This window comes from Ruditapes philippinarum, unplaced genomic scaffold, assembly GCF_026571515.1.
Source record: "Ruditapes philippinarum isolate M1 unplaced genomic scaffold, ASM2657151v2 ctg4481_1_1_1_1, whole genome shotgun sequence".
Lineage (NCBI taxonomy): Eukaryota > Metazoa > Mollusca > Bivalvia > Venerida > Veneridae > Ruditapes > Ruditapes philippinarum.
In genome coordinates this window covers 19,018-45,137 of record NW_026857287.1, presented here as the reverse complement: position 1 = coordinate 45,137, position 26,120 = coordinate 19,018, and the positions used below count along the sequence as shown (strand labels likewise).

Here is a 26,120-nt window from a genome sequence, read left to right as displayed (position 1 = left end):
AAAAAGCGTTTACATTCTTAAAGATATAAAAAAAAATGGATTTTAAACCTAATCATATGCTGTGATAACTGATAAGATTCATTTAACAATTTTTCATACTAGACACATTATCAAGTAATTTCAAGAAATAAACAATATCACTTTTAAATACAACGAGACAAATTTATACATTGATTTACAGAACATTTAGTAGTTCAATTCGATGTTTTGTAGCATAATACAAATATTTACCTAAACCTATTAATTCAGACTTCTTTTCAGTAATTAATAATTCAATCAATTTGAACATACTTGGTCTTCTGTAGTAGTATTGCTTAATGTAAAGAGAACGTATATTAGAGTAACTATTACAAACACATATAAAATGGAATTCATCTTCTATTTCATTACTATCACAAAGCTGACATATGCGTTCATCTCGGGGTAATCTATTAGCACCATATCTACCTGTTTCAATCCGAAGTTTATGTGACGATAATCTTAATCTTGCTATGCAATTTCTATAAGTTCTGTTATGGAGAATTTTCAGGTAGTTTGCCATTTCAAATGAGTTATGGAAATGTACATATATAGAGTCACCGTACCAGTGCTCAACAAAATCACATAAAAACTCTTTCAGAACAAAAAGATTGCTGGGAAACTTATTTTTGTTACAAAGCTGGCCCTTTCAAACTCACAATAAGCTAAAGCTTTTTAATTACACAGATCAGGATACAATTTACCACGGAGTTGTATATAGGGTATAAAACCACTGTATTTTTCAGGCAACCAAACCAGTGCTCGACCAGGTGGTTTTATCTCTATCAGAACTTTTATTTTACAAAAACAGATATGACTTTTTATGTTCAACAATTCTATTTCAAAATAGTTTGAAACATTATTGTTTTAGTGTCTATAGATGTAAATATGAGAGTAAATATAATATGAAGGAAATGCTATACATTGACAAATGAAGTGTTTATAAAAGTTTTGGAATTTACATATACTGGGGTGTTTGAGATTACTTATTTTCATATTTTGTTTAATGGAATCACTCAGCAAACATAGTTATGTTTGATAATTGGTGTAATATACAAATGGTCTACGCTTTTAGCGTTGTGTTCCCGATTTGTTTCCGTACAGCTGCCATATTTGTTTACAAGTTCATAGCCAAAGCACGGTTTTGATGAATGTTGGGCACCTTTCCTATGGAAATCAATTGGAATCATAAGAGTAAAGGCAATTTAACAAAGTATTGTCCACATTTGTCCTAAATTATCATTATTTCAGTGCTTTAAATAGTTTTTACTGCTACTTTTATTATAGAAATGTATTTTTGTACTGTTTAATATTGTCTGCAAAATGGCCAATCTTCTACCAAACTTGGGGTACTTGTACATGGTGTAGAGGTTACAGGTCGGGTACAAATAGCACACATAAACTCCCAGGGTTTTTCCACTTTAATGCATAAATCATACACAAATAGAAGTATTGGTCGAGCATTGGGCTGGTCGAGCACAGGTACTGTGACTCTATTACTTAACAATGGACTGTTTGAAATATCGCTAGAAAGTTTTTGCAAAAAGCAGTCAATCATCCTTTGTTTAAAAAGTTTAACAAAATATTTGGCTTCGTATTGAAATGGGTTGTTCCAGACATCAGAAAACCCGTACTCATTTAATATTCCATGTACTTTAGAAGCCCAACATTGATTGTTGTTTTCATGTAATTCGAACGAAGCGTACATAGCAGTTTTCAAAATGATATTATCGCTATTAATTATTTTAAGCCAGTATGTAATAATTTGCACATATCGTTTAATAAATAATGGATAACGACCTAATTCGCTATAGATTGCTGCAGTACAAGTACTTTGTTTCATCCTAATATAGATTTACAGAATTAAAGATGTAATCGCTCTATATCCTTTGATTTAGAAAATCCCCAAACAGCACTAGAATAGCTGAGCACTGAACCGACAAAAGAGTCAAAAAGCTGCAACGCAATGCTAGGGGTTAACTCATATTTATTGATGCTCTTTAATAAAACAGACATTGCCTTTAAACCTTTACCAATTACGTATTGATTATTAAGTGTAAAAGACCCATTGTAATTAAAAACTACGCCTAGATAGTTGAAATTGTCAGCAACTTCTAATAAAATATCATTATAATACCAATTTTCATTATCTTTTAAAGGCCCTCTTTTCCTAAAAACCATTATTTTGGTTTTATTTGTATTCACCTCTAAACCCCATTTCATACAATATTCATATAATTTATTTAAATAATTTTGTAAATCCATAGGAGTTTTGGCAAGAATAGCCATATCGTCTGCAAAAAGCAAAATAATTAAACACAAATCGAATAATGAAATACCACTATCAATATTTTCTTGTAGAAAAAGTTCAATATCCTCTAAAAACAGAGAAAATAAAATTGGCGAATTATTTAGGCCCTGTTTCAAACCCAGCGAAATATCGAAAAATTCTGTAAAAGTGTTACAATGTTTTATACATGACTTCACAGAATATTCTAAGTATTTTTCCATCCAAACCAACCTTACAGAGCTTAAACCATCAAGCATTCCTATACACAGAATCAAAGGCCTTCTTTAGGTCTATAAAAGCGCAATAAAGGCGTAACTTTTGTGATAAGAAATATTCGATTAACGAATTTAAAACGAAAATCGCGTCGACAGTACTTGCGCCGTGACGAAAACCAAACTGAGCATCCGAAGATACGTTAAATTGACTTGACCAATTTTCAACACGCTTTGTTAAAACATTTGTAAACAATTTTCCGAAGTTGCTATTAAGTGTTATTCCTCTGTAGTTATTGGGAGCATTTTTGTCCTTTTTTTATAAATTGGGACGATATAACCATATGACCAGGCTTTAGGAAAAAGACCTGAATCAAATATCTTATTAAAACAGTCGGTTAGATGTCCTGCAAGTATGTCTGCAGTTTCTATAAAATACTCATTAAGTAAATTATCAACAGGACATGAGGATTTATTACGATTCATACGACTTATTGCTTCACGAACTTCTTCTGTGGTAATTGGGATATTCAAAGACTCAAACGTGGGATTATTTACGTTAAAATCATTATTATTAACAAAGTTTTCGATTTCTTCAATCTGTGTCGCATGTAATTCGTTAAACATATTTGAAAAGTACTCATGAAATTCTGCTGGCGTAATATTGCTTGTATTATCCTTTTTATTTTGTTTAAAATGTTTCCAGAAGTCCCGGGGTTTCTTATGTCGTAAATCACTTAATTCTTGAGACTTACTTAAATGCCCTTTTCTTTTCTCTTATCAATGATTTATACTTGCATTTAGCATTACATAGTAAATCCCTGTTCGATTGCGTTTTATTAAGATTAAAGGAACTGAGAGCCTGTTGATACTCTTGTCGCGAAACTCTGCATTCATTATCATACCATTCTTTGTTACTATTGCTATAAGCATTACAATTCGGATAATGTTTAAAATATGGATCAGCAGTATTTTGAATAAGCGCAGAAAAAGAATCAACCATTTGATCAATATTATCATTTGTAATATTATCAGTGTTTATTTTAGACAAAATTTCATTAAATTGCGGTAGCTTAGCGATAACATCATTTCTAAATGCAGATTTATGCGCAGCATTCCACTTATAGTGTACCGTTGTTTCAAAATTGATATCACAGTTTTGCTCGGTTTGATTACTGTTTACTTTAAGTGAGAACGTTATCGGCGCGTGATCACTATACAGATTAAAAGGTAAGACACTGAACGAATCAATCAGCTTCTCCAAATCCCTCCAGAGGCGTGCACGTCGCGGAGAAGGCACACGGCAGGTCAAGGTCAAATCATCTTAAGTACCAGAGGTGATTGGTTGACCTGTCGTGACTAACTCTGGAGGGTGGCGCTAACAAGAGCCGTTTTATGTCAACCGCCTGTTTGCAGCCGTCACGGAACTTGATGCTTTTCCGGTATTGTCTTTCCTCCACCGAACGAAGAACAGGACTTAGGAAGATCGGCATGAAAAAGACGTCCCCGATGAGACTACTAGAGTGGACCGGCATGGACGCTGAGATCTCGGACATATGGAATTTCCGGCGCCGAGCTAAAATAAACTTAAAAACACACAAAAGAATCAATCAGTGGATAATCTCGTGTAGATAGAACGAGATAGTCAATAGTAGTGCACGTATTTCTATTTTAGTATGTAAAATCGCCAATATTATAGGTCAGGGTATCGCATTGTAACATGGCCAGCGATTGGCTGAAAAAAAGTGCAGGGAAAACCGTATGAGTCAATTTATACATGAGGTGATTGGATGGAAGTGGGGTATTTTTAAGTAAAAAAACTAATTAAAAAAGTAACACTACACTGTTTTCTGAAGAAAATGAAATATTTTATGAGTCTCTGTGATAATTTTGACTTGGATATTTGTATTCATAAAAAGTGTATGTCAGTCCTGTGATCAGCAGAAAATTTCAATGAAATGGGGGGTAATCCTCTCTGAAGTCATTTTGCAAAAAATTTGGTTGGCTACCCCTATATAACAAGAACATTTTCATGTGTCAGGCATTTCATTCTGCTAGAAAAATTAGCTCTTTAGCATGAAAACTCAATTTTAAGGTAGGATTAGGGACCATTTCTTATAATGTAAGTCTATGGAAATATCAATGTGAGTGTCTGACCTTATAATCGTTACCGTTCTACCGTTAGCAATACGTAATGAGGTTGCTTTGCAAAATTCGAGCATTTGCATGTGTACCGCGCGAGTAACATATTTTATCGGAAGAGGCCCGTCCCAACGAAACATCTGGGGTATAATTATCATAATCTAGGCCATCAACGCATGAACGAAAGGAAATGTAATCGTGTTTATTTCCTACCCTACAGTTCCAATCACCTATTAACATGACCTTACCAAAATCTTCGAAGTAAGCAACATCATTTAACAAAATATCAAACAAATTGTCCTGATAAACTTGAGTAATAGCTAGGTGACTCTTCCGGCCATAAGTATAAAGCACATAAATAAACATCATCATTTAAACCAAAATAACTTTTATCCAACTTTAACCATAAAATAGAGTCAAAATTATTTTTAACAATTTTTACTCCATCTTTAATCAAGTCACTTATATAGATTACAATTTAATGCCACCGCTATCTCTTTTGGCTCTCTTGTTTCGAAATTTTCTATAATAGTTAACGCAAGAATACCCATCAATATTTATATTAGAGTCACTACAAGTCCAAGTTTCAGATAAACAAATAATGTCATGGTTATTAATCAAGTTCAAAAAGTCCTGGTCGGTGATTTTCTCTTCTGTTAATCCATTGAAATTCCAGGCAATAATTTTCAGCACATTCTCCGGGAAATCCTATTTATGTTGTACCGGCTTCCCGTCGATATATAAGGTGTCGTAAAACAACCACGCTCGCTTGCCCTCGTCTCTAGCGGCACGAAGCTGTGGTACCAATTTGCGTCGTTTTTCGGCTACCTCTGTTGGATACTGCTCTTTCACGAAAAAGGAAGTACCTTTCAGGCAATGACCTTGTTATATGATTTAAAAAAAATATTTATTCAAATAACATTGGTGTTCATCAATTTCATATATTAGTACATACGTTGTGCCCAATTTTCCAAAATTATCTGTGTTGTGCCATGAAATTTCCATTTCGCCAGGCATATAACTCTTCAGTGCAATTAAACATATACAATTTATGAAACATTTTAAAACATACTTACTTAATAGTGCTAAACAATCATTAAAGATGCTTAAATATAGCATATTGACTTTAAAAAAGGCGTAGTGCCGTTGTTTTTCTAAAAAATATCTCCGTTTATAATAAAAATACTTAAAGTTGATTCTGTAATTTCAACATATGACTTTATTTAGCGTATACTAATGCAAAGTCAATAAAAAGTACTTTGTTTGCTAGTTTTGAAAAAAAAAAATCTCCGTTGCGCCGATGAATTTTTGCAAATGAGTAACAAGCAAATACCTTTAAAACACACAATTTTTGTTTGTCAATTTACATACTAAAATGTATACTTGTGATGGATGTAATTCTTGGCAACACATTGATTGTAATTCAGGTGAGTGATAATAGGAGGTGTAAAGACCAAAGGTGAAACGTCCAGGAGTTGTAAAGACCAAAGGTGAAACGTCCAGGAGATGTAAAGTCCTGAAATCCGTTGCGCCAAAAAATCTCCGTTGCGTATTTTAGTGGTACCGCCACTTCCGGGCGGTATGCCTAAAATACGAAAGTGAGATTTTTGAGGAAAGTGAGCGAAAGTGACTTTTAAAATAGTAATTATAACATTTTAATAGACTTTTAAAACAAACTTGCAGTTTGTAGACGTATATTATTAGAAAATAATTATATTTATTAACAGAAATAATCATAATGATGATTTAATCGCTACTTATTTGCATAATTTCTATACACAAGTTCTTATATCTTCCTTTCGCTCACATTGAAAAATACGAAAGTGACTTATAAAATATTAAATATTCTTTTTTAATTGAAATTTTTACTAAAATTACAATTTGTAGATGTATATTATCAGAACTTGATGATACCTATTCTTTAAAATAATCATTATGATGATTTAATCGCTATTTATTTGCATTATTTTTATACACAAGTTCAGCTCAGATTGAAAAAAATACGAAAGTGACTTCAAAATATAAAATATAGCGATTAATTACACTAAAGTATTATTATAATCCAATCATAGGTATGTAACTGATGACACTTGCCCGGTTGTTTATTGAGTGGACAATTGAATTAACCTTTCTTCTGCACCACCATAGATATCTTGCACGGATTAAAGTGGCAGTTATTATGCTCATCCAGGTGTAGATGAGCAATGTACATGTTAATTTGAAAAATAATTTGGAATTTCCCATCATTGTTAAAATAATATTTCAGTATGAAAAAAGGAAATTTATAAGTAATCCACGGAATTTTCTATAGATATCGTACTATATATATCGGTAGAGTTCAATCTTTTTATAAGTTAGGATTTTTTTTTTTATATTTTGTGCTAGTCATTTTCATCATCAGTTATAGGTCAATCACCATGAAAACATGAATAAGCATGAAAATGACTCATTTATTTTTTTATTATAAAAAACAATAATATCGTGAATATTGACATTGACTTTCGTCTGATTAAGTCACCTTCGTATTGTTCAATGTGGGAAAAAGTAAGATATCAGAACTGGTATACAGCAATTATGAAAATACATGGATATTAAATCATCATAATGATTTTTTTAATATATTTTATTCATTTCTGAAAACATGCGTCTTTCAGCGCTATATTTGACATTTTTGAAGTCAATTCCGTATTTTTCAATGTGAGGGAAAGGATCGAAGATCTTTTAACTTGTGTAATGCAAATTAAGGCGGTTTAATCATCATTATGATTATTTTTAAAAATAAATATAATTGACTTCTGATATTGTATGTCTACAAATTAATTGCAATTTTAGTAATACATTCAATTTAAACAGTATATTTGATATTTTGTAAGCCACTTTCGTATTTTTCAATGCGAGGGAAAGGAAGATCTCTAGCTGTATATAACTTGTGTATATAGATTATGCAAAATAAATGGCGATTTAATCATCATAATGATTATCTTTGAAAGTAAATATTATCATTTTCTGATATTATACGTCCACTTTGTGCAATAAAAGTAAAAATAATTTCAATTTAAACGGTATATTTTATATTGTATAAGTCACTTTCGTATTTTTCAATGTAAGCGAAAGGAAGATATAAGAATTTGTGTATATAAATTATGCAAATAAAAACCGAATAAATATAGTTCTTTTGTTATTACTTTCTTGTCCACATTTCTTTGAATGATTATTTTTTTTATAATAAATATAAGTAATTTCTAATAATATACGTCTAAAAACTGCAATTTTATTGTAAAAGTATATTAAAACGTTACAATTAATATTTTAAAAGTCACTTTCGCTCACTTTCGCTCTTTTTCGTCAAAAATCTCACTTTCGTATTTTAGGCAAACCCACTTCCGGGTCGTCCGTGGGCGCTAAATTTTCCATATTAAAGATGCCAAAAAAGCGGGTCCAAAGAAAAGCTTCTTGCAGTGACCAAAAAGAAAATGAAATATCAGTGTCAAGGTTACTTTTAAAAACTGAGTTTTATATCAATCATTTTAAATTCAGTTTTGAGTAGATCTAGATCTAGATGAACACGATAAATTATTTTGGGGACAGGACCACAGACACTTGGGGTTTGGAGCTCAAAACGCCTTTAAAATCCAAATAAAATGCATATTTGTCAATCCCAGCACATGTACTGATCATATATATAAAAAAATCTTAATATATGCCGTTTTGAAAAAAAATCATATTTCAACAACTATAATAATACACAAGATAAAAATGTTCGCCGGAAAAAATCCGCACCCCTACCGTCATAATCACCATGTATTTTATTCCATTTCCAATATTTTCACATAATCCTTTGGTCCATCGACACAGAAGATATAATTCTTCACGATGATGGTCAATTTTAAACTTCAACGGTAATACAAACAACGCAACAGCCGAAATAAACATCAATATTATCGCCGTTTTTTTCAACGACAAAATCTTTCGATAAATTCAATGGACCAGACGGCTATGAACGAAGCTATCCGATTATGTGGCCCCAGCTTTGCCGTGTGCAAAATGCGCAGCGCTTTTTAAGTTTGGGAACCACATAATCGGATAGCTTCGTTCATAGCCGTCTGGTCCATTGAATTTATCGAAAGATTTTGTCGTTGAAAAAAACGGCGATAATATTGATGTTTATTTCGGCTGTTGCGTTGTTTGTATTACCGTTGAAGTTTAAAATTGACCATCATCGTGAAGAATTATATCTTCTGTGTCGATGGACCAAAGAATTATGTGAAAATATTGGAAATGGAATAAAATACATGGTGATTATGACGGTAGGGTGCGGATTTTTTCCGGCGAACATTTTTATCTTGTGTATTATTATAGTTGTTGAAATATGATTTTTTTCAAAACGGCATATATTAAGATTTTTTTATATATATGATCAGTACATGTGCTGGGATTGACAAATATGCATTTTATTTGGATTTTAAAGGCGTTTTGAGCTCCAAACCCCAAGTATCTGTAGACAGGACGTTTCGGCCCCAAACCAAATCGGCCCCTGTGCATAAAACTGGCCTCTAGACGTTTCGGCCCTTTTCGCGAGACGTTTCGGCCCTTTTTTATTTCAGTTTAATTAAAGTATTCAAGGAATTAGTATAGTTAAAATCGTTAAAAATTTTAGTATATTGATTGATTGATGGCACACAACTATTAAGACACTTTAAATAATCCTTAATTAATAATCCATTATAGATCTTTCGATCTCTTAATTTTACTATTTAGATAAATGCTCTTTTTTCAAGATGTAACAATAAATAAAGACACTTAAAATAGAGAAAATAAGAATCTCTTAAGAAAGCCCACCACGTCATAGTCCAATATATTAGACGTTCAGTGATTAATCTAGAAATTCCTTACAATGCTTCGGATGACGCACATGTTTGAAAACAATGAGTCCTGTAGCAAAATCAATGAGTCATGTAGCAAAATAAATGCGTCTTAGCAGAAATTTTTTTTTTAATAGCAGATCCTTGACATGATTTGCATGTTTTTTATAACAAGGGATTAAGTAATTAAATTAGTGTATAAAAAAGTTATTTTTGGTACATGTACTAATATTAATTGCACGCAAAACATTTTTTACTGACTGCTCAAAAATCTAATTTGCATAATTTGTTTTCTTACTACTTATGTCTAATACTGTGCATTATCCATTTTAATTGTTCGTAATTTGCACAAAATGTCCCTGTCACACTGTATACTGACGACTTTTATTGCTCCTTGTATGCCTCTGTGTAGAATGCACAGGGCTCATCCGGAAGGGCGATTCAGGCGAAAACTTCGCCGTGTATATTCCAATTTCGCTCTTCCGATTGATCAAAGAGAAGTCAACATCGCCGATAAAATCTTAATTCCCAAATAGTAATTACTTAGCGATGTAAAGAGCAGAGATTGTATCCGCCCATATGTGACGCGCTCAGCGATTTTTGGCCCAATTGAGTTTTTAATCATTGTGAGAAAAACGCTTGTAAAGTCACGCGAGTTTTCATGTCTTAATTTTTAGGGTTTCCCTTCAAAACAGAGTATCTTTGAGAGTTGAAAGAATAAAATAAACTAGAAAGAACTCAAAAAATACTTTTTGAACAGCCCTTCTCAGCTTCCACGATAAACATTTCCCAAAAATCTATATTTAGAATAAATACACTGTGTAAACTTAGGAGTCAAGTCGGCGAGTAAACGCATGTAGATTCACTACTGTACCTTTTACGTCATGTTACTGCATATTTGGAGGTTTAAATAAATATAAAGGTAAGTGCATCTTTTATTATTTATGCTTTTTCTGTTCATGATTTTTTTTCTGATATGTTGAATATGAATATCCATCGTATTTTTACTTTAAACAATAAGATAAATGGGACCATGACACTTGAACTGGTTTATATAAAAAAAACATGGCCGGCATCTAGGTCAGGTCATGACACATTGTTTACAGTATTGCACTCGATTTCGTATTTGTCATGGTCTTTATAGAAAGTTATTGTTAACTTTTTTCTAAATTAGACATTGATTACATTACAAAATAAATTGAAGTCAAGGCTGCAATAAAAGAAAAAAGAAAACAAAAGTTGGCACTTCATTTTTGTTTACACATCACTATGACAAAAAATGTAACTGGACACATAACATATTTTGCAATTTGTTTACAATGAATGAGCTTGACATAGATCTACATCAAGTAGATTTATACTGTATAAAATATTTCTAAAAAAGGAAATATATGACAAGGCTTCAGTACAGTATTGTAATTATTGACAAATGAATTTCTATTACAATTCAAGATCAATTTAGTAAAGGAAATGTTATCCCTGTACTGCATGCTGCTTTTGAAATACAATAAATATATCTGGTACTGTGATTGAAGAGGTGACCATAGATAAATATTAAAATGCATTTATTTTTATTAGCCCTTTGTCTTTGGTAGTATCTACAATAAATCATATTATATTCACATTACTAATACCACATAGCATATATTCTACCAGCAGGGTTTCCATTAAATTCCAAACATTGGCAGTCAAAGACTGCAAACTGTATGTAATTGGAAGTCACTTTGTAGGTAAAGAATGAAAAGCATTACATTTTGGAAGCCAAAATCAAGGTGTAAATGATTCCCAAACTTTAATAACAGAAGCCCTGCTACCAGGATATTTTTAACATTTATGAGCCAGCACTTTTTGCTGATGAAATATTTTGTGTTGTTGTTTTAGGTCTGACAGCCAATTGAACATACATTTAAGATCTTCAACATAGTTCATCAAAGTTTTGAAGTAGATAATATGATTATCCAGCATGTTGGAGCCATAGTCTTCAAGGAAATGTACTTGTAAGTGTTTTGATACTTGGTTTAAAGATCAAATGATTTACTATGAATGTAATCTTTGTATACATATGTAAACAAACATAAACTGACCATTCTCAACCCTTTTTATCAAATAATGATATTGATAAATTTCCTGAAATGCAGTTGAAAGTAATGTAACTTATTTGCAATTTAGCATTTTATATATGAAGTCAGGTGAGATCTTAAATATATTGTTTTAAAATTACATAACTCTGTACAGTAACATAAACTAAATTTTAAGTTTATATTTAAAAATAATGCTGTATTGTTTTATGCAAATACTCTGTCAATAATGCTAAGCTCTTAAAGTATATATATATAATTTTCAGAAGACATAGATAGTTCACCTATTTGCTGATGAATACACTAATCTATTGTTGGAATGGAGGCACAATGTGTGACATAGCTCTATGCCCTATTGAGCACCAGGGTTATGGAGTAAAAAAGACAATCACTTGTATCAACGGTACTGTATTGGTCAAGATAAAAAACACTTCAATTGGGTAAGCATGTATATTTATGCAATATTCCACATTCTCTTTACTTTTGAAATAAAGAGTGTGGTGTTCCAACCACAATACATGCACATATGTAGATTTAGATTATTTCAGTCATGTTCAAGATGAATGTTACTGCCACTTGTACATGATAATATAGACTGTTATATATTACACAAGACCTTACATGATGAACAAGACATTATATGAACCCAATAGCTGTGCAACACTATACAACAATTTACTTATAGTTCATTTCTGTTCAGTCAAATATCATATACACTATATTGTAGTTAAATCATCATATACACTTTATTGTTTCATTTATACTTATTCAGGCTTTTGTTATTTCAGGATGGCATGTGAGAAGTCAATGACTTGTCTATGTTTGACAGTATACCAAAAGTGAATTACATTCTCATAGAATTTGTCTTTAGAAGTATCCCTGAAAAAGCTGAATACTACAGTGGCAGGTGTTACAGTATTTTTACTTAATTGTGAAACAAGTTTTATATATGAATCACTTTATGCTTACAAAAACTGAAGACATATGAGGAGACATAGTTGCTATTACCCTGTTTGGGTCAAACCCACAACATGGGGTTGCAAGACTATAATTCAAGGACATAAGTGAACTCTCATATGTGACTTCCCATGTGATTGCTAGAATCTGTTATTGTAATTGTTTTAAATTAATTGAAATTATTTCAATTTAAAAATATACTAATATGTTATTCATATCATACAATTTAAAACACACTGATCAGAATATGATTACACTGTCAATATCTGTAACTGAAAATTTAGTCAGGAACATAACTAGTGCAAGCCCTTTCTATTTATTTTTTTGGTTAAAATTCTGAGACTTTTGAAGTTATTGTGAAAAGGAATATTTTTTTATAAAATGCAATTATTTTAAATCATTCAGTTATTTTTGCATTTTTTGGTACCATGGCAACCAAAATACACCGTTTTTGCAATCAGTGCATTGAAGAATATTTGTTTTGCATTGGATTCATATTGTATATGCTATCATGTTATAGATGTGCATTTTAAAGTTGACTAACTTAAGTTATGATATTAACCTTAATCATGGAAAAGTTACTGTAATTCTGAGAATTTAATTCTTATGTTTGAAGTTAATATCAATAACTATTAAAGGGTAAAATGAAAAATCTTTTTTATTTTCTGAAAAGTCTTTAATAATGTTGTCTTTTAATATAATATATGCATTAATTTGGTGATGAATTAATCATATTAAGTGCAAAAATATTGCATTTGATGATTTTTTTATATTTTTGTTGCCATGGCAACCGATTTTTTTGAAAACAAACGATTGTTTTTATATCAAGATATTACATATATTACACTAAGATGAATGATCACTTAATTTTTTATTTTATTTTATTGTGTATAACAATGGAATTATTTATAATTTGCATATACCAATAAAAGTAAAAAATGTAATTTTTGTTGTTATGGTGATGTTATACAAATTCGAATATTTCATAAAATATCAAGTATTTTTTAAAAATAATTGTTTCCAGCTATTCAGCAGATGTTGTTCTACCACAAACTAGTCATAACTCATTTTCGCCCAAATATCACATTTGGGCCAAAAATCGCTGAGCTTGTCACATATGATGACCGCTAATTATCATTATCCAATCAGAGCGTCGCTTTATACTACCCTTCTACCTGTAAGCGAAGCGATAGACCGCCTACTCTAAACAGTAAATAATGAGAGCATCGGCCCGAAACGGTATAATTGTGTAATAGTTTTGCGAGTTTAATAAGGGATTTGGCGATAATTATACATTGTTTTTTCCCCGATTATCTAAACACATGCAATCTTCCCCAATTGATATGCACGATGCACTTCGATGGTGGGTTTTTAACTCGAGTAAAGGCGATGTGCAATGGATTTTTCATGGCTATCACAAAACTGTTAGTCAATTAAAAATAATCAATTTCATTAATGATCAGCGACCGGATTAAAAACTTAATCATAGTTTTGAATGATTTCAGTCTGTTAACATAAAATTTTTACTGTAAAATTGTTATGTTGCTCACGTCATGGCTACCGGGCGAAATGCCTAAACCTAGCAGTAAAAGAAAGTTACTGATTCTGATACACCTACGCGAAACGGTATAATTGTGTAATAGTTTTGCGAGTTTAATAAGGGATTTGGCGATAATTATACATTGTTTTTTCCCCGATTATCTAAACACATGCAATCTTCCCCAATTGATATGCACGATGCACTTCGATGGTGGGTTTTTAACTCGAGTAAAGGCGATGTGCAATGGATTTTTCATGGCTATCACAAAACTGTTAGTCAATTAAAAATAATCAATTTCATTAATGATCAGCGACCGGATTAAAAACTTAATCATAGTTTTGAATGATTTCAGTCTGTTAACATAAAATTTTTACTGTAAAATTGTTATGTTGCTCACGTCATGGCTACCGGGCGAAATGCCTAAACCTAGCAGTAAAAGAAAGTTACTGATTCTGATACACCTACGCGAAAATTTAAGAAAACCATTTCGCAAAAATCTTGCGATTGGTATGTTGTAGCCAGGGTGGTGTTTGGCATTGTTCTCTTTGTAGAAATGCCAAATTGACACAGTTTAGGCACGTGGGCAAGACATCCCGGCTAAACTACATATCGGTCGTACATCCGTATATCATGTAACGTATATAACAACAAAATTTGTCAAGAAGAAGAGTTCTTATTGTTTCAATATACATATTTGTTTTAATGTCGTAAATATGACGCTCAGATTAAGATTTATCAATATTGTAAATTTTAAAAAGCATTATTTATAAAGATATTACCGAATTTAACATTTCATGAAAATAAAGGGAGGTAATTAGAAATTAATTTTCTACAATTTCTCAGTCAAAGTTTTCAATAAGAAATGAATGTATGTAATTTTAGTGATCAAATATAATGTGCACAAATGTTTGTAGTACATATTTTAAATATTCTTTGATGTTTGAAAATTGTTTTATAAGCATAATTATATGCATATAAATCTGACATTACAACATTCAGGACTTTCAAAAAAATTTCTGTTACCAGAACAGAAAAGAACAGAGTTTATTAATCAATATCCAAGTGACTTCAGCTTCTAATAAAAGTGAGGAAAGAAAAAATATGAAATTGATTTTATCATCACATCTTTTCTTACACATTATTATCAACAAATGTAAATGAAAATATATAAACACATATTTAGAGAAAGCTTATAAATAGCTGATCAATAGAATTATCAAAAATAATTTTTATGCCCCCGCCATGTAATGGCCGGGGCATATAGTGTTACCCTGTTCCGTCCTTCCGTCCTTCCGTCATTCCGTCCTTCCGTCATTCCGTCATTCCGTCCTTCCGTCATTCTGTCATTCCGTCATCATCAGTTTCCGTTCATCATCTTAGTAACGGTTGCACATATTCAACTCAAATTTGACATATGGATATGTCATGAGAAAATACAGGTCAAGTTCGAATTTGGTCATGGTTCGATGATTTTTGGCAGAGTTATGCCCCTTTTACTTTGAAAATAATATGAAATTTTCAGTTTCCGTTCATTATCTCCCCAACCGTACAACACATTCAACTCAAATTTGACACATGGATATGTCATGAAACAATACAGGTCAAGTTCGAATTTGGTCATGGTTCGATGATTTTTGGTAGAGTTATGCCCCTTTTACTTTGAAAATAATATGAAATTTTCAGTTTCCGTTCATTATCTCCCCAACGGTACAAAATATTCAACTCAAATTTGACATATTGATATGTCATGAGAAAATACAGGTCAAGTCCGAATTTGGTCATGGTTCGATGATTTTTGGCAGAGTTATGCCCCTTTTACTTTGAAAATAATATGAAATTTTGAGTTTCCGTTCATTATCTCCACAACAGTACAACACATTCAACTCAAATTTGACATATGGATATGTCATGAGAAAATACAGGTCAAGTTCGAATTTTGTCATGGTTCGATGATTTTTGGCAGAGTAATGCCCCTTTTACTTAAAAATAATATGAAATTTTCAGTTTCCGTTCATTATCTCCCCAACGGTACAACATTTTCAACTCAAATTTGACATATGGATATGTCATGAGAAAATACAGGTTAAGTTTGAATTTGGTCATGGTTCGATGATTTTGGCAGAGTTATGCTCCTTTTACTTTGAAAATATTATGAAATTTTCAGTTTCTGTTTATTATATCCTCAACAGTACAACACATTCAACTCAAATTTGACATATGGATATGTTTTTAGAATGCCCAGGCCCAGTTCTAATTTGTTCATTGTTCAATGATTTTTGGCAGAGTAATGCCCCTTTCACTTTGAAATTAATATGAAATTTACAGTTTCTGTTCATTATCTACCCAACAGTGTTACATATTCAACTCAAATTTGACATATGAATATGTCAAAGGAATGGGCAGGTCAAGTTGGAATTTGGTCATGGTTCGATGATTTTTTTGGCAGAGTTATGTCCCTTTCACTGAAAATAATATAGATACATCTTAGGAATAAGCAGTTTAAGTTTGAATTTGGTCGTGGTTCAATGATTTTCGACAAACTTATCTTTCTTGAATATTGGAAAAATTTTGAACTTTCAGTTTCAGCACTCATACTTTTGTGGAAATATATGTAGCCATTATTTTGGCTACAAATATGAAATATGCTATTTTCAAAAGGTTAAGACTGAATAATTTCAGTGCCTTGAACATTGTATGGAAATGGTTTGTGTTAACATTGAAAAGTTTTAAGGGCTTTGAACTTAAAATGAAAACAATAATTTGTGCAAACAAATTTGGAACTAAATATTATAACATCTGAAATTTTGGCTGCATGCGGGGGCATCCGTGGCATGATGACACATTTCTAGTTTATATTCATATTTGCAGCTCAAGAACATTTAGATGCCATTGCCAGATCTACTACTAATTAATCTACTTTTCATTAATACTACTATTAATTAATCTACTTTTAATTAATAAACTGGAGAAATATTATAAGTGATGTTAATTGTGTTTATATTATAATTAAAGGATGTATAGCCATGCATGTTAATGCATACACATTGGGTTGTTTCCCTTCTCCCTAATTTTCGCGAGGAAGTCACTTCTCCCTAAAATTTCCCCCCAGGATGAGCCCTGATGCATACACAGACAGACCTTTTGATCATGAAAAAGTCATGCACAATGTTTCCCTGATTGGTTAATCACCCTGTCAAATATTCTGATGATGAAATAGACATCTTGTTTTACACTCCATCAGCCAAAGCTTGTGTGAACTTGAGTGACCTTAGGGGAAATCAATTTGCACACCTGTCAGATTATACTGAAACTTACAGCATTTTTATATGCCCGAAAGGGCATATTATGTTATACCCCCTGGCGTCCGTCTGTCTGTCTGTCTGTCTGTCCGTCCGTCCGTCCGTCCGTTAGCAATTTGGTTTCCGGAGCATAACTTAAGTTCCATTTGGCCCACAATGTTCAAACTTCATAGGATGATTGTCCATATTGGGTAGAAGACCCCTATTGATTTTGGGGTCAAAAGGTCAAAGGTCAAGGTCACTATGACCTTAAAACTGAAAACAGTTTCCGGAGCATAACTTAAGTTCCATTCGACCAACAATAATCAAACTTCATAGGATGATTGTCCATATAAGGTAGAAGACCCCTATTGATTTTGGGGTCACAAGGTCAAAGGTCAAGGTCGCTATTACCTTGATACAGAAAACAGTTTCCGGAGCATAACTTAAGTTCCAAATGACCCACAATGTTCAAACTTCATAGGATGATTGTCCATAGTGGGTAAAAGACCCCTATTGATTTTGGGGTCAAAAGGTCAAAGGTCAAGGTCACTATGACCTTAAAACTGAAAACAGTTTCCGGAGCATAACTTAAGTTCCATTTGACCCACAATGTTCAAACTTCATAGGATGATTGTCCATATTGGGCAAAAGACCCCTATTGATTTTGGGGTCACAAGGTCAAAGGTCAAGGTCACTATTACCTTGATACTGAAAACAGTTTCCGGAGCATAACTTAAGTTCCAATTGACCCACAGTGTTCAAACTTCATAGGATGATTGTCCATATTTGGAAGAAAACCCCTATTGATTTTGGGGTCACAAGGTCAAATGTCAAGGTCACTATTACATTGATACTGGAAACAGTTTCCAGAGCATAACTTAAGTTCCATTTGGCCCACAGTGTTCAAACTTCATAGGATGATTGTCCATATTAGGTAGAAGACCCCCATTGATTTTGGGGTCAAAAGGTCAAGGGTCAAGGTCACTATATCCTATAAACTGAAAACAGTTTCTGGAGCATAACTTAAGTTCCATTTGGCCCACAATATTCAAACTTCATAGGATGATTGTCCATATTGGGCAGAAGACTCCTATTGATTTTGGGGTCACTAGGTCAAAGGTCAAGGTCACAATTACCTTAAAACCAAAAACAGTTTCCGGGGCATAAAGTAAGTTCCATTTGGGCCACAATATTCAAACTTCGTAGGATGATTGTCCATATTGGGTAGAAGACCCCTATTGATTTTGGGGTCACAAGGTCAAAGGTCAATGTCACTTTTACCTTAATACTGAAAACAGTTTCTAGAGCATAATTAAAGTTCCAAGTGGCCAACAATATTCAAACTTTTCAGGATGATTGTCCATATAAGGTAGAAGACCCCTATTGATTTTGGGGTCAAAAGGTCAAAGGTTAAGGTCATTATTGATAACTTAAGTATTAATCAACCTACAGCTGTAAAATTTTATAGGATGAACAGCTAATTCCCATGTCTTATAAATGCTTCATCCTTATTAAAAAAAAAAAACACTTTCGGGCATATAATGCTCCGCCTAGCGGTGCTCTTGTTTAAAATAGTAACTCTTTTTTTCAGTTACCGATAATTATTTTAAATATTAAGTAGATTTATGATTTTTTGTTTGCTTTATTGGATGTAGAAATGCGGTAGTAGAAATGTGTATCTGTGTGGGAAAGGGATTAGGTAAGTAGATAACTTGGAAAAATGCTATAGGGAATATGCGTAATTACAGGGGAATGGGTAACCTGTTGCTGTTAGTACCAGTTTTGTCTGGATGACTAAATAATATACGATATAAGTCTGGCACAGATTTTAGATGCGCCCTTGGCCCTTTGCTGATGATTTTCCTGTGCCATTCTCATTTTTTAGCGCCAATGGCGCAGGCAGATCTCTGCCTCAACTTCGTTTAATATTTCACCATTGTAGGCGATTCGCTCTCATGGAAAAGGGACGCTCTAATTGGCTTATGCTGATAATGGGCGGTTACTGATCACAAGCAACAATTGCTTGGGATTTAATGTTTTAAGCAAATGGGGGATGAGTCTTGCACCAGTCCTGTAATCATCGGATATAATATTATTTAATTATTCAACTGAAGAAATTGATAAATTATTCAACTGATGAAATTAAAGTAATCAAACGGTACATAGAAATCACTTACCGTGATATTTTGGATTATAAACTACCAGATTTGCATGCGTCAAACTGAACGCACATATTTTGAAACTGTGCGTCTTTTTCAATTTTTATGCGTATTTTACGCAAGACGCACATCTAGATTAATCACTGGACGTTACAGGCTTGTTATAGTTTATGTCAGTCAAGCCTAACGTCTAATATTTATTGCTCAAAAATGCATAGCATCATAAAAATTTCAAAAAATGTCTATTGTCTTGCCTTTCAAGCTTTATTCAAAAGCTTATCTTCTTTTCTTTCAATTTCATGCTCAATCATTAAACAAAAACTCTCAAACAATGTACTTATCAATTAAAAATAAAATATAAATATCAATCTATTTTTGCCTATCGGCCATACTGTTTAAGTAAAGTGCTTTACAGATTGATTCCAAATTTTATATTCGAACACCCTGAGGGTGCATGGGCAATTATTTCGTTAAAAAATATTCCGTTAGAAACTTCTGACTCATTTAAACGCTTGAATTAGCCAATCAGATTATGGCGGCCATTTGTTTATCGGCTGTACAAGGAATTTAATTAAATGAGAGGATTTAATCATGATTTTTGTGTCGCCTTGAAAAGGCGACATATAGGGGTTACTTTTGTTGGCGGTGGCGTCGGTGGTGTCGGCGTCATTGTCAGCATCCCCTAATGGGCCGGTCTATTTACCCCAAGACACCCCAAGATACCCAAAGACAACCCAAGACTACTCTGGGACAGAAAAATACACATTTTTAGTCCCATGACTACCCCAAGACACTCCAAGAAACTTAAATATATTGTGTATATTGGGAAAGTGTTATTATATACGACAACTGTTATTATATACTGACTTTCGATCTTTCATCACTAAAAAAATTATTCATATGCTCTTTAATATAAAAAAAATATTTTGATTAAAATTCACTTTACTGAAACAACAAGACTATTAGGGGTGTAACAATACAGCAAAAACCGTATTGCAATATATTGCCATTTTGCTGAAGCGTATTGCAATATATTGCAATACGTATTGTCGTGTATATGTTTTGATGTAAAGATGGAGTAACATTCATATATTATTATTATATGTATCAGGGCCTTCCCCAGAAATTTATGTAAGCGCAACTTGGAGGGGGTGGGTGTGGGAGGGGGGAATGTCGAAAATTTTTTGAAACCTTACAAAGGAATGGTGTATTTTGGTGCATATTTAATGTGAGTTAAGTCAAGCAAAAGGTGTTCAGTATTAACATATTTTATTGTCTTTTCAAATAACTTTAACAGAAAAATATATATCGCACAAAAATTTAAAACAATAATATTATAAGCCATTATATCAATTAATTATGACTGCCTAGAGCTGGCTACGCCTTGGTTTCTCCTTGTGCCAAATTTTCACCATGGAGTTGATATCGACCTTTTCTATTGGTGGTCCTAACATCCCAACAGGAAGGATGGGGTTGAGAACAGGTGGGCTCAAAGATGCCCTGTGTGTTGTTTTTACCCTCTTGAGGGTGGAAAATCCACGCTCACAGTCTGTAAAAAAATTCTTTCATGAATCAAAATAAAAACAAAAAAAAAAGAGTAATGTTGTTTACATTGCAAAAAGTTAGTAATTGTTTTATTTTTGTTTTGTTTAATATTTGAATTTTTGTGACTGAATAGTTTGTATGATTTGATTTATATTTGTAGTTATTATTATTCTCACCTGATGTTGATGTTGGGATCAACAGCCCCACAGCAGCAAGTTTGAAGAGGTTGGTGTGGCTGATGTTCAAATTTGTGGTAACCCACTCCATGGCCTTGTCTGCTGCAAGCCCACTGTCAGCAATGGATTCCCTAACTTGGCACCACTCATGAAGGGTCTTGTCAACCACAAGTCCAAAGTGCTCAGCCAGCATCTTTAATACAATTTTTATCTTGTAAAATTTAATGAAGTTACAAACTACTCCCTTTAATTATTAACAATGTTTTCCATAAATGGATTGAACACCTAAAATAATACAATGTCATGTTTAAAAATATATTGTTAAATTACACCTTGTTCATTTCAGCTTAGGAAACTTGATAACAACATATAGGGAAACTTCTGCATTCTCTATGTAAATAAAATTTTAGATTAAGCAAAATTTAATTTACCTTCTCTCTAAAGTTGACAGTCTCTTGTTCAGCAGGAGGCTTGATGTTGAACCCTTTGGCCTGAAGGTCCTCTACCCTCTGCACTGCACTCTGGTAGGCCTCCCATGGCATTGTCTGCAGATACCGCAGAACGGACAGTGTACCAGTCACAAGTGATTTTACAGTAGTGTAAATAGCATCCCCGGCCTGAAGATATCAAACAAACGGATAATTTAAAACTGTTTTCAGCTTTTTAAATGTTTACTTTGTGAAAAAGACAAGTTTAAATGAACTAAATCTATTAAAGAAGGCATTAAACTACAGCAAACATTCAAGAATAAATGTTTAAAAAAAATAGTTTTGCAAGTGCAACATTTTTTATGCAGATATGCCACAAAAAAAAATAGTAGAAAGAGAAAGTAAAATATTAAACACATAGTACTGTGTTAAATGAAAGTTAAATGAAATTTTAACTAACTATTTGAACAAAACAAAATTCATTATGTACCTCCGTCAACCTCTTTAACCCAAGGAAATTCCGATTTCCACTTTAAATCAAAACCAGTGCATCTCTCTTTTCTCATTTTTTTTAGGAGGGGGACTTGTACATCCCATAATTAAAGTGTCTCTACACTCCGTTTGATTTTCACTCGTCTTACTAAAAAAATGCGTAATGCTAATGATGAGTAATCGATCCTGATGCAGGCCTTTTCTTAGCGCCAGACATTTTTAGCTCGACTTTTCTATGAAAAGGGGAGCTATCCTACTCGCCCCGGCGTCGGCGTCGGCGTTAGCGTTGGCGTCACACCTTGGTTAAGTTTTTCGTACCACCCCACTTTATTTCAGAAGTATTACAAGTATGGCTTTGAAACTTACCATACTTGTTCACCATCATAACCTCCATCTACAGACAAGAGTACATAACTCTGTCAAGGTTTTTGACAGAATTATGGCCCTTTTTTGACTTAGAAAGTGTATTGAGCTTGGTTAAGTTTTTTGTACCACCTCACTTTATTTCAAAACCATTGGAGGTATTGCTTTGAAACTGACCATACTTGTTTACCATCACGACCTTCATCAACAGACAAGAGGACATAACTCTGTCAAGGTTTTTGACAGAATTATGCCCCTTTTTGACTTAGAAAATACATTGAATATGGGTAAAATCCACTTATTGCCTTAACCCTTTGAGATATTGCTTTGAAACTTTTAATGCTATTTCACATCATTACCCCCATCTGTACGCAAGAGAAGGTAACTCTGTCAAGGATTTGTTTTAAAAATTAAGGCCTTTTATCGACTTAGAATCTTGGTTAAGTTTTTAGTACCAGTCCACTTTTTGACTGAACTGTTTGAGATATTAATTTGAAAGTTGGAATACTTGTTTACCATCATGGTCCCAAAACATGGGCAGGAGAAGGTAATTCTGTTAAGGATTTTATTTGAATTATGGCCCTTTTTGACTTAGAAACTCAGTTAAGATTTTCATTCTTGTCCACTTGTTGACTTAACCATTTGAGATATTACTTTGGAAGTTGGAGTTCTTATGTGCCATCATGAGACCTATCTGTAAGCAAGAGAAGATAACTCTGTGAAAATGTTTCTTGATTTGTACTTAGAAATTCCTAGTTAAAGTCTTGTGTGCCCTTAACTGTCAAAGTTTTGTTTTATAGGCAAGCACTAAAAAAGTCGAGCGCGCTGTCCTTCTGACAGCTCTTGTTTCAAAAGTTATTATAAGTTACGAAACAGACTCTTTAAAAACTTTTTGAGAATGAAGTTGTCCTCAAGTACTCAAATTTATATATTTATTGAAACAACAAAACAATCTTACCTAAATCACATCGCATTTAGCACCTCCCATGAACCAATAAAACACACGCTTATTGCAACATAAATTATCCATAATCCGTAATCACCGTTGATCTGATAATTGATTTCAATCAAAAGCAATTAATTGCTAAGTTCTTCGAAAACAGATTGCTCTTTAATTACATCAACAAATACTGTGCATTATTAGCGGACACATCCTGTCATAACACAAGATTAATTGATCGATGACGCAATACGACAATGTAGCACGCGCTATATTACGTTGATAAGAAGTTTCTCCTGCAGTCAAAATGCAAGCGCCCCGGCGCTAAGATCAACATGCAAGCCAAATTCCAAGCGCCCCTGTGATCCGTTAACGGAAAAACAAGCGCCCCGGTGCCGAGGCGCTAAATTGGCCTGGGGAAGGCCCTGATGTATATATTTTTAGTAGAAACTTAATAAAAATGTAAGGAATAAATAGAAAGTAAAGTGTCACACAATTTGATAAACAAAACTAGTCGCGTGTGACCTTTCACATCTGGGCCGCTTATGTAAATTATGCGGCCGCTTATTGACTTTTAAGTGTACTAGTTGTTGGATACTTTTATCTTACGTTGGCGCCAACAAAATTCGCCAATTAAAGATTTTATGTGAAATTTGTACAAAATTAGAAGGCAATTAATTGAAAATTATGATTTTTATAAAATACCGGTTTTCAAAAGATCGTACCGCGGTACGAAATTTATTTTTTCATATTGCAATATATCGGTATACCGGTAAACCGTTACACCCTTAAAGACTATGTTAATCTGTTAATCTAATGAAATGAAGGGCAGATGAAATAAAAAAATCAATATTATGAAACAGAATATTATCAATTTAATAATCATGCATCAAAAATGTGTCACTCATAAAATGACATTGTCGCAGAACTAAAACTTGCACTACACCCAAATCCCGCAACATTGCCATTATTTCATTGTTGTAAAATATTTTGCACAGAAAAGAATATATACATTTATAATCTTACATTAAAAAATATATGGAAATAAATGAAGAGAGATTCAATGTGTAAATGTGAAATCGCATAGTTACCTCCCGTAAAAAATGTAAATTTAAGACGAATTTACATGTCAGTAAGTGTCTTGGGGTGTCTTGATGTTGTCTTGGGGTGTCTTGACGTAGTCTTGGGTAGTCTTGGCGTGGTCTTGGGGTAGTCTAGGGGTGTCTTGGGGTGTCTTGGGGGTTGTCTTGGGGTGTCTTGGGGTAAATAGACCGACCGTCCCCTAATGCTTGTTTGGAGCATAACTCAGTCACTTTAAGTCGGATTGACTTCAAACTTGGTATGCATGCTTCTTTCAATAACCCGAAGTGCATTGCACAAGCTATTTTTCTTTAAATTTTACAAAGTACATTTAGTACCCTTGTGCTGAAAACAAATTGTAATTCAATTTTAAAAAAAATTTCAGAAAAAGGAAAGCATCTAGCCTGCCGGAAGCATGTAATCAGTCCCACACAAAAATGAACTGGGCTTTGACAACAGAGCGGACAAAGGACATATTGCAAGATATGGGAGTGGAACTTTTATCTCAGAACAGCACAGATAGCTGTGCAAGCAACACTGAAAATTTTACTCCAGCAACCATTTTGAAAGATGAAAACAGTCAAAATAGCACATCTAGCTTTCATCTTCCACCTGTTCCAGGGGTAAAGTTCTATTTCAAATTTTATTGTAGGAAAAAAGTTCAGTTTAGTATACCCCCAACAAACAAAGTTTAAGGGGATATATAGGAGTCAGTTTGTGGCTTGGTTAGTCCACTACTTCATGGTTTTCTGGCGATAACTAGAGTTTGGAATGAGTTAATGTAATCAGACTTTATATTTTTATGTGGAAACCCTGTTAAGTTTGCTTTTTGACCCTCTGGGTCAAATACTAAAAATAGAAAAATAGTTTTCGGACATTAACAGGAGTTAAGAATGAGTTATTGTAATAAGACTTGGTATATAGCAACCTTATGTGGAAACCCTAGGTGGGATTGCTTTTGGACCCATTGGGGTCAAGGGCACTGTTACCAAAAAAAGAAAATGAGATATTGTAATCAAGTTTACATGAAGGCTTGAGTTGGGATTGCTTTGGACCCCCTTGGGTCAAGGTCACATTGACTAAAATACAAAAATGGTTTCCGCATGATAACTACAGTAAAGCTTTATCAATTTTTCCAAAGTCCGCCGATCCCCGCGATTTTTTCATGGGTGGATTGTCACTGCCACGTCCTTGAGACAGTTGTGACTTTCCTCTCTTCACCCGATCAAGTGAAATTTGCGCTGTGGGATATATTTACCGTGGATCACCAGAGCAACCGATAAGCTTTGAAAGTGAATTGGGTATAACTCCACCATTTCCCTTGGAATTGGGTATTGGCTCCATTTAATTGAGTATTCCGAAACTCGATACCCTATGATTTTAAGATGAATTGGGTATTCAATTATGAATATATGAACTTTATGGTTTCAATATCAATAAAATTTAAACAGTTTTAAAAAGAAAATAGGGGCTACTTACTAAGCCTATCAATTTACTAGAACTTTTCACAACTGTTTTAGTTTTTATGTAAATATGCACATGAGACCTCGAATAATA

The 26,120-nt window shown here is 33.1% G+C and overlaps 2 protein-coding genes and 1 long non-coding RNA gene across 4 annotated transcripts; 2 read left to right on the top strand and 1 right to left on the bottom strand.

Annotated features, from left to right (window-relative positions):
* The first annotated feature begins 8,033 nt into the window (after nt 1-8,033).
* LOC132749295 (uncharacterized) lies at nt 8,034-25,273 on the top strand. The gene is made up of 2 exons (XM_060739020.1): nt 8,034-8,154; nt 24,949-25,273. Exons 1-2 carry the CDS (start codon nt 8,084-8,086, stop codon nt 25,256-25,258), a joined length of 381 nt encoding a protein of 126 aa, XP_060595003.1. The 5' UTR covers nt 8,034-8,083; the 3' UTR covers nt 25,259-25,273.
* On the top strand, nt 10,096-13,661 carry LOC132749293 (uncharacterized). The gene is made up of 4 exons (XR_009628389.1): nt 10,096-10,446; nt 11,406-11,521; nt 11,869-12,042; nt 12,391-13,661. It is a non-coding gene; the product is annotated as an uncharacterized LOC132749293 (long non-coding RNA).
* On the bottom strand, nt 20,717-23,905 carry LOC132749294 (uncharacterized). Of its 2 annotated transcripts, none has more exons than XM_060739018.1 (4): nt 23,502-23,905; nt 21,692-21,877; nt 21,261-21,453; nt 20,717-21,088 (listed from the first exon to the last, which is right to left on the bottom strand). In XM_060739018.1, exons 2-4 carry the CDS (start codon nt 21,800-21,802, stop codon nt 20,907-20,909), a joined length of 486 nt encoding a protein of 161 aa, XP_060595001.1. In that variant the 5' UTR covers nt 21,803-21,877; nt 23,502-23,905; the 3' UTR covers nt 20,717-20,906. The 2 variants fall into 2 exon arrangements, with proteins under 2 accessions (XP_060595001.1, XP_060595002.1); XM_060739019.1 differs by lacking the exon at nt 23,502-23,905 and adding an exon at nt 22,179-22,395.
* Nucleotides 25,274-26,120: the final 847 nt, after the last annotated feature.